This window comes from Puma concolor, chromosome E3, assembly GCF_028749965.1.
Source record: "Puma concolor isolate L17-30 chromosome E3, mPumCon1.1.hap2, whole genome shotgun sequence".
In the NCBI taxonomy this organism is placed as follows: Eukaryota; Metazoa; Chordata; class Mammalia; order Carnivora; family Felidae; genus Puma; species Puma concolor.
This window is the reverse complement of record NC_141682.1, coordinates 10,969,213-10,983,279: the sequence shown is the minus strand read 5'-3', so window position 1 is coordinate 10,983,279 and position 14,067 is coordinate 10,969,213. Positions and strand designations below refer to the sequence as shown.

Below are 14,067 nucleotides of genomic sequence, written 5' to 3'. Positions count from 1 at the left end.
GTCCACTCCCCAGTCAGTCCTTCTGACAGAACCAGCTAATATGGCCTCCAGGGAGGACTGAGTCCACCCCCCTCCCCTGGCCCACCCTCTGTGGCCACACAGGCCCGGCATCCACCTGCTACACTGCCTTCAGCCATCCCTCCCCGAAGAAGGAACCCTCTATCAGCCCACTCCAAGGTTGTGCCCTGTCCCAAGGGTTGTTCACTGTTCCTTCCTGAGCCAAATTGAACTCAGAAGTCCCCTTCGGTTCCCCCTACTCCCGAACCAGGAGGACAGAGCCCCCACCCACAGACTCAGGTGGGGACCCAGGAGGAGAAAGATGTGGGAGGCTTACCCTGGAAAGAGCAGAGCCAGCTCCCCATGGAGAAGCCCTGCTCCGGCCACGGCACGGCAGACAGGCGCGGGCAAGATGGGCCCCTGCGCGTCCCCCCCCCCCACCCCGGGTCGATACTGGGCGACGTCAGGAGCATTAGGAGGCTGCCCCACCCCCCACCTGCCCTGCAGCCCAGCCACAGAAAAGCTCAGCTTGGCTTTCCCCATCCTGATGCCATTAAAAAGTTGAGGGTGTGGTTAGGGGAGGAGGGCTGGAGAAGCTGACCTTGAAGGGAGAGGAGTGTTGCCTGGGGCGGGATCAAAGGCGGGAGGTCTGTCCCCGTTCTGCCCAGGTTTGCACGGCATCTGGGACAAGTCACCGAAAACACGGGCAGGATGCCACCCGCTCTCCCAGGGAGCCGGGCACCAAGGTGAAAGACATAATCGTCCAGGAGTGGAGCAGGGTAGGGCCAGTGCCTAAGGCTACAGGCCAGCTCCAAGCTCTGCCGGCCCCATCTCGGGCACAGCAGGCTGGCTCCCGTGTCTGCAGCGCCCACAGGGGATGAAGGACATCGGGCCCCAGTTCCATAAGCCAAAAACGCTCTGGGACCAGCCCTGTGCAGGCCCTTTCGGGGGGATCACAGTATAGGAGGTGAACCCTCTAAGCCCCGTGTGGCCCGCTCCCTGCCTGAGGGGAGCTCCCATGCACGCTTATCCTTGACCTCCTATGTCCTGGGTCCCCAGCATGAGGAAAGGCCACAGGTGCATTGGGGGACAGCTGTGACCAGCCTACGGAGAACAGATCACTCCTACCACTTGCCAGCTGCCCAAGACAGGAGCCGAGTGTGCGGGGCTGGGACTGAACTGGGGGTCCCGGCCACGCCTTCCCTGTGGCAGGGCGGCAGGTACCGGCGGCCTGAGCCAGCTTCAGCCCCAGCCCGGAGTCTCCATCCCAGCGCCACCACTCCCTGGCCCTGTTATTCTGGGCAACTTCGATGACAGCTGAAGCCGCAGTTTTCCCATCTTTAAAATGAGAGGAAGAGTTATCCCACTGGGTTGTTAATGAGCAGAAACATGGTCAGACGCCTGCTTGTGAAGTAGAGGGTGGCAAATGCCGAGCCTTCTAAATGAGATGCCTCGGGGGCCGGGCCACAGTACAGGGGGTGGGAGAGGCCCCTCAGGGACCTGCAGGGGAGGGGCAGGGACAGAGGGAGCACGGCAGTGACCTAGGATCGGTCCCTTGGCCCAGCAGCCCTGAGCCTCCCCATGTCACCCTGGCCAATCTTGCTGGCCCGGCCTGCCTCCACCTGGCGCCCAGAAGCAGGCCCCAGGGAAGGGCTGAGGGCCCCTATCTGTCCCTTCTCTCCCACCATCACAGGGCCCTGGTGGACCCTGCCCGATCCCCACAGGCGGCTCCTGACTTGAAGGGAGGGCCGTTCCCCAGCAGCCAAGACTGCTGCCAGCCTAGAGGCCTGGACCCCCTCCTCCCCCCTCAGGCCCAGGATACATTGCAAAGCCCCAGGCGGCCCTGGCATCAGCTTCTAGCTCTCTGCTGGGGCCCTGGGGCCCCAGCCCCTCCCCTGACCCATTCCCAATACTCCCCCCTCGCCCACTCGAGGTGCTCTCCAGCCCCCAGGCATCTCAAGACTCAGGACCTTTGCAGACGCTATTCCCTCTGCCTGGATGCTCTTCCCCTAACCTCGGCTGGGTTGGTTCCTGCTTGTGGCTCAGATCTTTGTACCAATGTCACCTCCGGAGCGAGACCCTCCCTGACAGTCTGATCTGAAGCAGCCGCCAGGGGTGTGCCCCATCCCGTCTGGCCGCGCTGCCCCTGACCTCTCCAGTCTCTGCCCACTGGTGGGGCCCAGACCCCACCCTCCTGCACACCTGCCGTTATGACCAGCTCTGGGCCCCCTCCCGCCCTCCCCCTGGGAAGACAGTCCCCCTCCAATGGCCCCCTTGTTCCTGCCGCTTCCTGTGTGTCACAGCTCTGGGGACTGACACAGCTCCCCTCCCCTCCCCAATCTCCACAGGGCGGGAGGTAGGGGCATCAGTCCAGGCCCGGCCCTTGGCCAGACCCTCTGCCCGGAGGCTGAGCTCATGCTTTGGGAGGCAGCCATTGCCCGATTCCCAGAGCAGAGCCTAGTACCCCCTCAGTCTCCCACCCCAGGCTCCAGCCTCCACCAGACTCACCTCTGAGGCCCCAGTGTCCCCCACACAGGGTCCCAGCCTCCTGCAGGGGTGGGCAGATGGCTAGTGCCATGGGGGAGGTGAGGGAGCCTGAGAAGCCGGTGGGGGGGGGGGGGGTTGGTGAGGATGACACTGTCCTCTTCTTCTACCTGCCCCTCCCCCTCTCCAGAGACTGGGGGAGGGACGAAAGCAGCTGTGGGCCTCACAAATCTTCCTTCCCTGCTCACCAGGCCAATTGCTCTGGGCTCCCTGCTCCCTCCCTGAGCCTGGACATCTTGCTCTGACATGCAAAGGCTGCAAAGGCAGCAAAGGCAGCGGGTGCCAGAGACAGAGGGAGGGGAGTGCCGAGCCCAGCTGTAGACTAGCGCCGGGCATGGGCGGGCACCATTCTGCAATCAATCGGGCATTCACTGAGCCGCTCCTCCTCTCCCTGGAACAGTCCTGCAGGGCGGGGGGCCCAGGCAGAGTCAGACCACCCAGCCCCCACCCTCAGGGGCTCCCAGACCACCCTGCGGTGTGACTAGGAAGCAGTCCGTATGCCACACCGTGTGGCCCTTTCCCATGTCCCTCGAAAGCCTACGTAGCCCTTCGAGATGATGCAAAGACCCTGTGGCAGTGCAGCGGGAGACAAGAGGTATGGAAAAGTGACATGTAGGTTTGGGCACAGCCCGTGATTTCACCGCTTCAAACAGTAAGTGCGATAGGAAAAAAGACTGGAAGGAAATCTGCCACGGTGGTGGCCGTGACTGGGTTAAATGGAAGGGAGGTGGGTGCCTGACACTAGAAATTTTTCAGTAAGGAGACCGTGGATGGGGAAAGGGACAGAAAGGAGTCTTTAATGAGTTTTGTAGCTTGCAGGCCCTTCACGCTCGTTAACTCTCTGGATCCCACCAGAGAGAGGTTATTATCCCATCTGGGGCTCAGAGAGGTTAAGTAACTCTTCCAGGGTCACACAGCGGAGGCAGTCAGAAGGGGCATTAAGGGCTGGATCAGAGCCGGAATTCAGGCCCCTGTTGATCAGGGAGGGAGAAGTGATGAAAATAACCCCAGAAGGTGCTACGGGGCTCTCTCCAGTAGACAAGAGGGTGAGGCCTGGCTGGTGACCTTCTCCAGAGAGGGGGCTACACAACCCCCACCTCCTCACCCCCCTACTGGCCCAAGCTCAGCCCACATAGTGCCTTTGCCCATTCTCTTCCTCCACTGCCGGCCGGCCTTCCTCCTCCTCCACTCCGTGATTCAATTCCTCCCATTCTGAAGGCTGAGCTCATTCCACCTCCTCTGGGAAGCCTTCCCTGATGGCCCACTCTTGGTGGTCAGCCCCCTGACCTCTCCCAGCCCTGGCAGCGAGCGCAGGCATCCTCTCCCGGGCGGCCACATATGCCTCCCTCGACGGTCTCACCACCCGGCTCAGAACCCCCACAATCTGTCCTCCGCACAGCGGGCTGAGGGATGTGAGCGCCCGGCCATTCCTCCAACAGCTCCCGTCACTCTGAAAACAAACCCCAAACTCCTGCCCTCCGCAATCTGCCTCTCCCGCCCTCCCAACCTCACGTCAGACTCCTCTCCACCCAGACTTGTCTCCCTTCCTTCTCTAACCACGCCTCAAACCAAGTCCGTGCCTGCCTCAGGGCCTTTGCATCACTCTGTCTACCTGGAACATCCTTTCCCCTTCATTTCCTCTCTCCGGCCTCTTCGCAGTGCTCAGGAATGCCTCCCATGAGTAAAGAAGGCTTTGCCACGTTGGAAAGCAAGACTGGGCCTCCAACAGGCTGTTCCGGGCAAGCCCTGCTGGCAGGGGCCTGTGCATGGGCCACACCGTGCAACTTCCTTACCCTCCCACCCTGGCTGTTGGCCTCTGCCGGGGCCCTGGTTCTGCCAGCTCAAACCTTCCCTGACCCCACCCGGGGCCCAGATTGCCTAGTCTGGTCTCTGGCTATTACTTTTTGTCTCCCTAAACTTCTATTCCAATCAGATGGGACGGACAGTGCCTTACCCTGCCAGCCGCAGCATAATCAAAGCAAGGATTTGTACCCCAAGACATTCATCACGACATCATTTATCAAAGTGAAAAATAAGAAAGAATCATCCCCAACTGCAAAGGATGGGTTAAGAACGTTTCCACTTCTTTTTTTTATCATATTCCTTTTGATTTAAAACAATGGCTTCCCGTTGTCATTATGACAGAAGTGAAATGACTCGGACCACCCCAAGCTGTCCCCACCCTGGCCCACGCTCTCCCACCAGCACACTTGTCACTGGCCACATGCCAGTCTCTTGCCATGGGTTGTTCTGCCACTGGACCTTTGCACGAGCTGTCCCCTCTGCCTAAAATACCCTCCCCTTTTCAACTAGTAAACTATCACCCTCCAGACTTCAGCTCACATGTCCCCCTCCTCGGGGCTGACCTCCCAGACCTGGTCAGTCCCCAGTTCTAGCATCTCATGACACTCAGCCTCCCCCCTGCCAGACCGGCAGCCCCGAGGGCTGGGCCCACATCCATTTTTGCTCAGAATGAGAACTCTGATGGCTAAGACCGTGTCAACAAAGCAGGCCTTTGACTTGTATTTGTTGAATGGACAGGATATTCTACGGCCATTAAAAACGGCACGGAAAAATCCATTTGATCACATTAAAAGAAAAAAAAAAGCAGATTTTCAAATTACACATGCAGCATGATGGCAGACAATTCAGAAAAGATAGAGAACATAAACCGAAGGACCAGTCTGGCCGGTAGGGGGTGGGATTACAGGCAATTTAACCTCTGCATCAAATTTCCTAAATATTCCACCCGGGACCACCTCACTTGCACCGTCACACAAGCAGACAGCTGTCCTCTATCCATCTGCTGTCGGGGCCGGTGCCCCCAGCCTCCAGCCTCCGGCCCCGGCCCTCACGTCCACCCACCAGCAGGAAGACGAGGGTTCAGATACGGGAAGGCTGAAGGGCGTGGTTCTGGGTGGCAGACAAGAAGGCGGGCGGAAGATGGGGCTGGCTCACTAGGAGGATCCCAGGGGCCCCTGTCCCCGAGGGCAGCCAGCAGTCGTCCCGCCTCCCAGTTGGGGAGCATGAGACGGAGCGATGCACATAAAGCATCCATCGGTGCCTGGTGCTAGTTGACTATGAGAAGGATCGCAGCGGGACAGAAAGAAGAACTTCCACGTACCGTTAGCCCCCCGCCCAGCGGCTCTTCCAGAAGAAGCACTCCCCACGCCCGGCCCCTCACCCACCACCTCCGGCCCCGCGCACCTTCCTTGGAGCCGGTGGCCACCGCGGCAGCCGGCACCGCGGCCGACCCAGTGGATGTCCGGCCCACGGGGCTCGAGTGCTTCCCCCCGCGGCCGGGGGGCTTCAGGCCGCTGGGCTTCTGCATGGTGGGGCCACTCGGCGTGTGGATAAAGGTCCGCGGGGTCACGTCCTCTCCGTCATCCTCATTCACCTGCGGGCAGACGAGAGGGATCGCGTCACAATGTCACCACCTGTCGGGGCACGCCGATGGTGACGCAGCTGGATTCCTGCACCCCCTACCCAGTGGGCCAGGGACACTGAGGCCCTGAGCAGCAGCAGCAAGCGTGGGCCCAGTGTGGCCTGCCCGACATGTGTCCTGGTCCGCGGGCCCCCGAGGTCGGGTGTGCTCTCTCTGCCCACCTCCTGGGCCCGGGAGGCGAGAGTCAGGAGCAAGCTGGCTTGGCGGGGTGGGGGGACGGGAGGGGACGGTCTGTTGCAACAGCTGTATTAGCCCCTGCAGCCTTCCATCAGTACCACACAGGTCGGCCCAGCCACCGACGGCTGAGTGTGGCGCTCACAGAGCACGGGCCGGTACGGATTCTGGCACACGAGGCCAGCTGGGGGCGGGGCGGGGGCGGGTGTCACTCTTCGATGGCCCCTAGACCCTCTAGGACCAGCCAATGATTCACATCTCTCCCGATGCGGGCTGGACAGGGGGACACCTAATTCAATCACGGTTCCACCCTGTCACCCCAGAGGCCCTGTGCCCACCCTCCCAGCACCTGCCCACTCCACGCCAGGGGTGGGGGCTCGTGCACACAGACGCCTACGCCTGCCTCGGCCCCCTGCCCGGATGGACTTACCATGCCCTCTGCCCGCCCTCCACCATCACAGCCCCTGCCTTTCCAAGCAAGCAGAGGACAGGATGGGAACACAGACGCGGCAGCGTTTGACAAAGGTGCGTCCTGACACAAGAAAGCCTCGTCTCCAAGGCAATCGACTCAGGGCACCAGATGCCGGCAAGAGGGGGCTGGCTGGCTGCGGGGGGACTGGAGGAGAGGCGGGCAAGACAGACCCGCTGTCCCCTGGCCGCCCCCTCCGCTTTCCTGCGCACACACCCCCTCTTGTATCCGATGTTCGTGGAGGGCTCACCAGGGGCCAGGCCCTGTCCTGTCCCAGAGCTGCGGGGCTCTGTCTGGGGAGCACGCTGTCCACTCAGGAGACAGGATACAGAGCACCGCCAGACGGGTAGAGGATTCTGGGCAAAAGCATCCCCCCCGGGGACCTTGGGAAGAAGGAAATCAGCGTTCTCTGGTTGCTGAACTCTGGGGCGGTAGGAGATGCTCGTCTAGCCACCTCCTTACCTGTCCGTGGACCCAGAATGTTCCTCCCTTTCAGAGAACCTTTCCTCCGCTCTTGATCCGCAACACTTCTATAAACTTTTTAATTTTTTTTTAAGGTTTATTTATTTTTGAGAGAAAGAGACAGAACGTGGGCCGGAGATAGGCAGAGAGAGACGGAGGGAGACACAATCCGAAGCAGGCTCCAGGCTCTGAGCTCTCAGCACAGAGCCCGACGTGGAGCGCGAACTCACAAACCGTGAGATCGTGACCTGAGCCGAAGCCGGACGCTTAACCGACGGAGCCACCCCGGTGCCCCGATCCGTAAGACTTCTAGAGGCTGACCCTGCCGCACATGCGGGGAGTGGACACATGACCCAGGCCTGGCCAGAGCCCCTGTGGTTAGTTAAGGAAGGATCATACGACCTAAAGAGCATCAGGGCCTGGACTCTGGCTGCCTTTACCTTTAGGAAGGTTCTTTCCTTTCTTGGGGGCTGCCTGGGTGTGGGTTGGACGCCAGGGACTACAGGGCCATCCCAGCTACTGCACAGAGAAGCCTGCCAGGGAATGATGCCAACAGGGAGAGAGCGGAGCCGAGTTGCTAGATTTGGAGGGCCTGGATCCAGCTGAGCCTGAAGCTGGTCACTTGAGCTCTGCACTTAACACCAGTCGACAAATCCTCACGCGCGGGCATCCTTTTCTCTTTTCGCCTAAACCTACTTGAGGGACACAGTCGCTTGCAACCAAAAAAAAGTTTTGACGAATACAGAAGCCAACCCACAGTGCTTGGGGCGGGGTCTGCACGGTGCCCTCAGAACGGCTCTCAGGTCAGCAGGCTGAACAAGCGACAGTCGTGGGAAGGAGCCGCTCCTCACGCGGGGCTGACAGCCCTAACAGCAGAGACAAGCACGCTCCCCCACAAGGCACACAGTGGGGACACCCACCTACGCGCCCAGGCGAGCCAACAGGAGACACGGCTGCCGGCCTTAGTCTGGTCCTGGAGCCGACCAAACCAAACATGCCAATCCCCCGATGGACGACTCTGACACCCCCAGAATTCTGGGGCCCAGGAGTCACTCAACCAGCTAGAGTATGAGGCTACTCCCTGGCTCCCCAGAACCCGGCCCTCTAGGAAGCGCGCTCCCCGGGGAACTGCAGACATCCCTCTCCGGCTGGGTTAGGCTGTGTCGACACCCCCGAGCCCGAGCCCTAGCGACTCGCTGAGCCAGCAGGGGCGAATGAGCATGCTCTCTGGGGACGGCGATATCCCTGCGGGTGCTGAACTGGCCTGTTCCAGCAGTTTAGCAGGGGGGCCTCTGACCCAGGAAATCCTGATGCAGGGCCCCACGTGTGTGACCGAGGACCCTCCTGCTGGGATTAGGACGAGATGGAAGGAGGCCCCTCTGCATGCCTTCTGGGCCCCTTCTCTGCCTAAAACTCTCCCCGAGAGAAATGTTACAAATTATACATCTAATAAGAAACTTATATTTGTTTCCTTTTTTTTTTTTTTACGTTTATTTATCCATTTTGAGAGAGAGAGAGAGAGAGAGAAGGAAATCCAACAGGGGAGGGGCAGAGAGAGAGGGGGACAAAGGATCTGAAGCAGGGTCTGTGCTGACAGCAGAAAGCCCGATGCGGGGATCAAACTCACAAACCTTGAGATCATGACCTGAGCCAAAGTTAGATGCTCAACTGACTGACACCCAGACGCCCCGATCTCATATTTAAAAAACAAAAACAAAAAACTTATATTCAGACCACATAAAGAACTCTCACCACTCACTCATCCGAAGGCAAACAACCTCATGGAAAATGAACACAAGATTTCAACACCCAGAGTGCCCGTCTGGCTCAGTCGGTAAAGCATGAGACTCTTGATCCGGGGATTGTGAGTTCAAGCCCCACGCTGGGTACAGAGATTACTTAAAAATTAAATAAACTTAAAAAAAGAAAGTTAACTGTATACCTACCACATGACCCAACTGCCCAAGAGAATACAAACATGTATTCATACAAAAATTTGTAAAAGGAACAATGTTCATAGCAACTTTATTCATAATAGCCAAGAAAGGGAAACACCCAAACATCCATCAACTGGTGAGTGAAAAACAGTGAATCTATACGAGAGAACCCTACTCACCGATAATAAGGACCATGACATACGAAACAATATTGACCACCCTCATCAATGTTACACTAACTGGAAGAAATCAGACACAAAACAGTACATGTTGATTCTTATTTATAGGGAATTTCAAAACCATAAACACAGAAGCAGATCTGTGGCTGCCTGGCGGTGGGAACAGGGATGGACTGCACACAGGCATGAGAGAACTTTCCGGAAGGTAGAAGGGTTCTAAAAATGGATTATAATGGCCGTACAACTTATATTTGTACTAAGTAGCAAATCTGTCATCAAACCATACATTTAAAATGGTTTTTATGGGAAGTTAAATCTTAACTTTTAAAAATCATATAACAAAACAAAATCCTCGAAGGCTCCCCATAGACATTAGTGTGCGGGTCTTTAAAGCCCTCCTCATCTCTTCCCTCCAGCACTACGGTCCTCCCTCGCTCACTTCACGCTGGCCCCACTGGCCTCTGGCCCCTCCTGGATCACACTAAGCACACTGCAGCCTCAGGACCTTTGCACACGCGATTCCCTCTGCCTCAAATATCCATGTTCGTTGCTCAAGTCCTTCGAGCATCTGCTCCAATGTCCCCTTCTGAAATTACAACCCCTACCGAGTCCTCCCCATCTCCAGCCTCCTTTGTTTTTTGCCACTGATCAAGGAAAGGGACTAGGGTCTGTTTTGTTTACTATGGTACCCTTAGTCCTGACAAGGGTGCCCGGTGAATACAGGTGGTCAATAGATCACTGCTGAAAGAATGAATGACACTGGCCCACGGGGATGACAGACCTAGGAGGCCCCCCTCACCTCCTCAGCACGTAGGACTGAGTGGCTTGTGGTGAGCAGCCCAGGTGACAGTCTGATGCTGTGGCTTTTTACGTGGCTCGTCTGACTTGCCCGCTGGCCAGCACGCCCTTTGAGGCAAGGCCCAGGCATTAAGACAGTGTCCCCAGCACCTGCAACTGATGACCCTGCATTCCCTCACCACCCACCTGACACTCTCCTACCTCCCAGACCCCGCTCTGACTTTTCTCCCATCTGCCTCCCTTCCCCTGTACCTAGCCCAATGCCACCTCCTCCAGGAAGTCTCCCAGAACCTTTGGCTCACAGAGACCTCAGGACTGCACACTGAGCCAAGGAGAGATCATACTGTTCTCGTTTATCTTCATCTCGCCTCCTGGGAGCCCATGGGCAACCCCAGGCGGGGCCACAACTTCCCTGAGGACCCCCAGTCCCAGCACCGGGCCTGGCACAGAGCCCATGATCCAGAAACCTTGTGTGAATGCACACCTGCCATTGCCCAGAGGACAAAGGCCCCCGAGGCCGCAAATCCCCAGCACGCTCCTCCCAGGGGAGGCTTCCGGAGGCTCCCACAGTTGCCCTCCTCCCTCCCGGACCCTGACGATCCCAGCAGCCTCCAGGATGCAGAAATGTGCCTGCCAGGCCTCGTAGGAATGTGGCCTCGTTAGTCCTCCCAAGCCCTGATGAGCCAGGAGCCGTCTCACAGGAGGAGCGCCGGAAGCTCAGAAGAGTTCAGGGACTCACCCAAAGATACCTGCTGCTCAGCGGCTGTGCTGGAACCAGACCTGGGGCTGGCCCGCCTCTGCCTCCCTGGGCCCGGGATAGCATTTGTGAGACCCGTGGCCTCGCTGCCTCGCCGACAAAGGAAACCAGAGGAGCCGGCTGCATTCGCTTGGTCCCGCCACCAGTGCTGGGTGGTGACGCGGGGACGGCCAGGGAGGACAGGCCGGCAGCCACCCCCGCCCCCCAGGGTCTCCAGAGCCAGGGGTGGGGGGGGGGTGAAGGGGAGAGGGGAGGAGAGAACACATGGTGAACAGAAAGAAGGGGAGGAGCCTGGGGCCAATCACCCCTTTGTGACTCAGCCCTCCTCGTGGGATAGAGGAAGGAAGGGCTTTCTTGGGAAAAGCTGGGACCTGGCGATAAACTGGCTTCTGGCCACACTGTGGGGGGCGGGGCAGGCCTGGGAGACAGGAGAGAACAGGCTTAAGGCGATGTGGGTCCAAACCCCAACCCACCACGCGTGGCTGTGGGTCCTTGGCCCGGTGTGAGGCTCTTGCATCACCTGTAAGACGGGGTGAAGGTACCGCTGCCCCGTGGGGGGCACAGATGAGCGAGTCCAAACACGCCCTACAGGTGTCGCCCGGTGCCTGGCACACGGGAGCCGCCGGGAAAGGGCAGCTGCCACTACAACCGCTCTCTATTGAGATCTCGGGAGGCCCGGGGTGCACACGTCGCCTCCCCCAGGGACTCAGGGCCCAGACAAGGCGGGCGCGGGAGGGGCGGAGGAGGGAGGGTGGCATTCAGACCAACAGGCCCCCTTTGTGCCGCCCTCAGTCGCCATTTACCGAAGACAAACCCAGGCTGCATTTCAGGGTTTCCATTTCAGCTGCAAGGGGGTGGGCGGGCCGCAGTCTGAGTGGGGACGAGGCCCAAGAACTTTCCGCCAATCGGAGGCCCAGGGTGCGGCCCCGACGGAACGGGGGAAGGTGCCAAATAGGGCAGTGGAAAGCCCATGCCCGGGGCGGGCGTGCAAGAGGCCGGCACCAGGAACCCGGCTCCGGAGACCCGGCCGCCACTCACACCCGGGGCCTCTGGCTGGAGGGAGGCACTCTGGCAAGACCGGGCTGCTGGCCGAAGCCCAGCCTTCAGGTCCAGGCCTGCCACCCCCAATGACAGGGGTGGCTCTCCTGGGTGATTCCCCCTCCTCCCCCTCCTCCTGCCTCAGCTGTCAGCAGCCAGGGTGCCCACACTCCCCCCTCCTCTCCTGACCCTGTGATCTGAGTGCCGGGCAATGTGGCACCCACAGATGAACTTCGTGTGGCCCCTGACCACTCACCGCAAGCCCTAAGGCTTAGGCCGCAGCAGCAACACCCTGGGGGCGGAAAGGGAAAGCTCTGTAATAGGGAGCCCAGCACACCAGGGGCCAGGCAGGGGAACCTCAAGGAGCAGGCCATGCTCTGCAGGTCAGCCAAACAGCTGAAGATTTACTGGCCAAAGTGTGTGCGTGTGTGTGTGGCGGGGGCGTTAATCCAGAGACTGGGAGGGACAGTGGGGTCTCCCAGCCACACACAGGCATCAGCCTCAATGGATGAAGGTCCACGGAGGATGTCAAACAAGGGGTGCAACACATCAGATGTGCACACTGGCAAGACCGCTCGGGAGGGGATGAGGACACTGGGGGGAGCGAGGGAGGGGAGGCCACTGTCCCGGGGGCTGCTGGGATACATAAGGGACACGACAATGCTGCCTGAACCACGCAGAGGCGGGGGCTGGAGGGGACAGAGAGGGGAGAGGTGCCGAGCAGCATTTGGTGGCAAACAGTGTGGGTGCAGAGGGAGCACCCAGGGTCCCACTGGGAGGGACCTGGGAGGAGGCGGGGGCTGGCGTGAGGTCCCCTAGGGACCCTGGGAAGGGGCAGCAAGGGGCAGAGTGATGGTGCCCTTGGGAGAATCGCTGGGGACGGCCAAGGCCAGGGAACATCACAAGCTGGGAGCACCCACCAGTACGTGACGTGATGGAGGATGACGTGAGGGCACCCCAGACAGACAGGTAAGAACAGCCGACAGGTAAGACGAGGAAGCCTTCGAGGAGAGGACGCGACCGACCGGACAGCCGCCGGGCCTCCCAGTCAGCAGGGAAATGCAAATCCGAGCCACGAGGAGATCCCATTTCCCGCCCAATCAGATGGGCAAAGAGCCAAAAAGCCAGGTGATACCAAGAGTTGGCGAGCGGAGAGCAGGGGCCGGTGGGCGCGGAGCCCAAACAGGGGCGGCGAGGCGTGGCCCGGGAGGCACCTGCCGGGTGTACATCACGGGGCTCCGTGCAGCAGCCAGCGTGTGGGGTGGAGACAGGGCTGGGACGGGGGTAACTGGGGGCTTTATTTCTATTTATAAGATTTGTTTCTTGAGTCCTGCAGACCGTACATGGGCGTTCATCATATTCTGTCAGGTCCTTTTCTCTTTTATGTTTATTTTTGAAAGAGAGGGAGAGACAGAGCATGAGTGGGGAGGGGCAGGGAGACAGGGAGACACAGAATCCAAAGCAGGGTCCAGGCTCCGAGCTGTCAGCACAGAGCCCGACGTGGGGCTTAAACCCACAGACCGTGAGATCGTGACCTGAGCCGAAGTCGGACGCCCAGCCGACTGAGCCACCCAGGTGCCCTGTTTTTCTTTTTTTTGTTTTTTGAGTGCCTAAAATATTTCATAGCCATTTTTTTTTTAATTAAAAATATTTTTTTTCAAGACAGAAGAGTCCCTCCCCTCGCCGTATACACCTGCCCTGAGGAACCAGACAGTGACCCCCAGGGGGGCCAACTACCAGGCCGAGGCTCCCCAAACCCCGCCCCAGCAGGCACCCCAGCACTCACGCCTGCACTGGAAACCCAGTGCCTCCCCAACCCCTGAACCTAGCAGACGGGCGTGACCGCCGTCCGCACAGGCCTACTCCCAGCTGGCACTCACTGCTTGTCCCGTCCTGCTTGGAAGGGGGGCTCACTCTGCCTGCATTTGACCGGCGGTGAGGCTAGAATCCCCTGGTGGGAGGGAGCCCAGAGCAGGGTGGGGCTGAGACGGGCCCCCTCCCTGTGAGTCCTGCCAGCTAGAGGTGAAAGCCAAAGTCCGGAGCCCCGTGCCAGCCGCCCCTCGGGCGGGCCCGGGATGGCCGGGGACGTGGCACCCGTCGGCCTGTGCCTGTGCCTCCACACCCACCCTCCGCTCCCACCCGGTCAGCGAGACCCCAGAGGACGCTGGAGCCAGTCCAGGCGGTGCAAGCCCGGCACGCATATGGCCGCTGACCAATGCAGGAGAGGGTGGTGATGGGCCTTGCTTGGGGTGCGGGGTCACCCTGAG

The 14,067-nt window shown here is 59.6% G+C and overlaps 1 protein-coding gene across 3 annotated transcripts in view; it reads right to left on the bottom strand.

Moving 5' to 3' along the window:
• The window catches only part of CLIP2 (CAP-Gly domain containing linker protein 2), a 75,001-nt gene that overhangs the window by 48,456 nt on the left and 12,478 nt on the right, over positions 1-14,067 (bottom strand). For all 3 annotated transcript variants that reach the window (XM_086692297.1, XM_086692298.1, XM_086692299.1), the window contains one exon: positions 5,749-5,938. In XM_086692297.1, coding sequence (XP_086548423.1) covers positions 5,749-5,872 — 124 coding nt within the window. In that variant the 5' untranslated portion in view covers positions 5,873-5,938. The remainder of the gene's footprint in view (positions 1-5,748; positions 5,939-14,067) is intronic.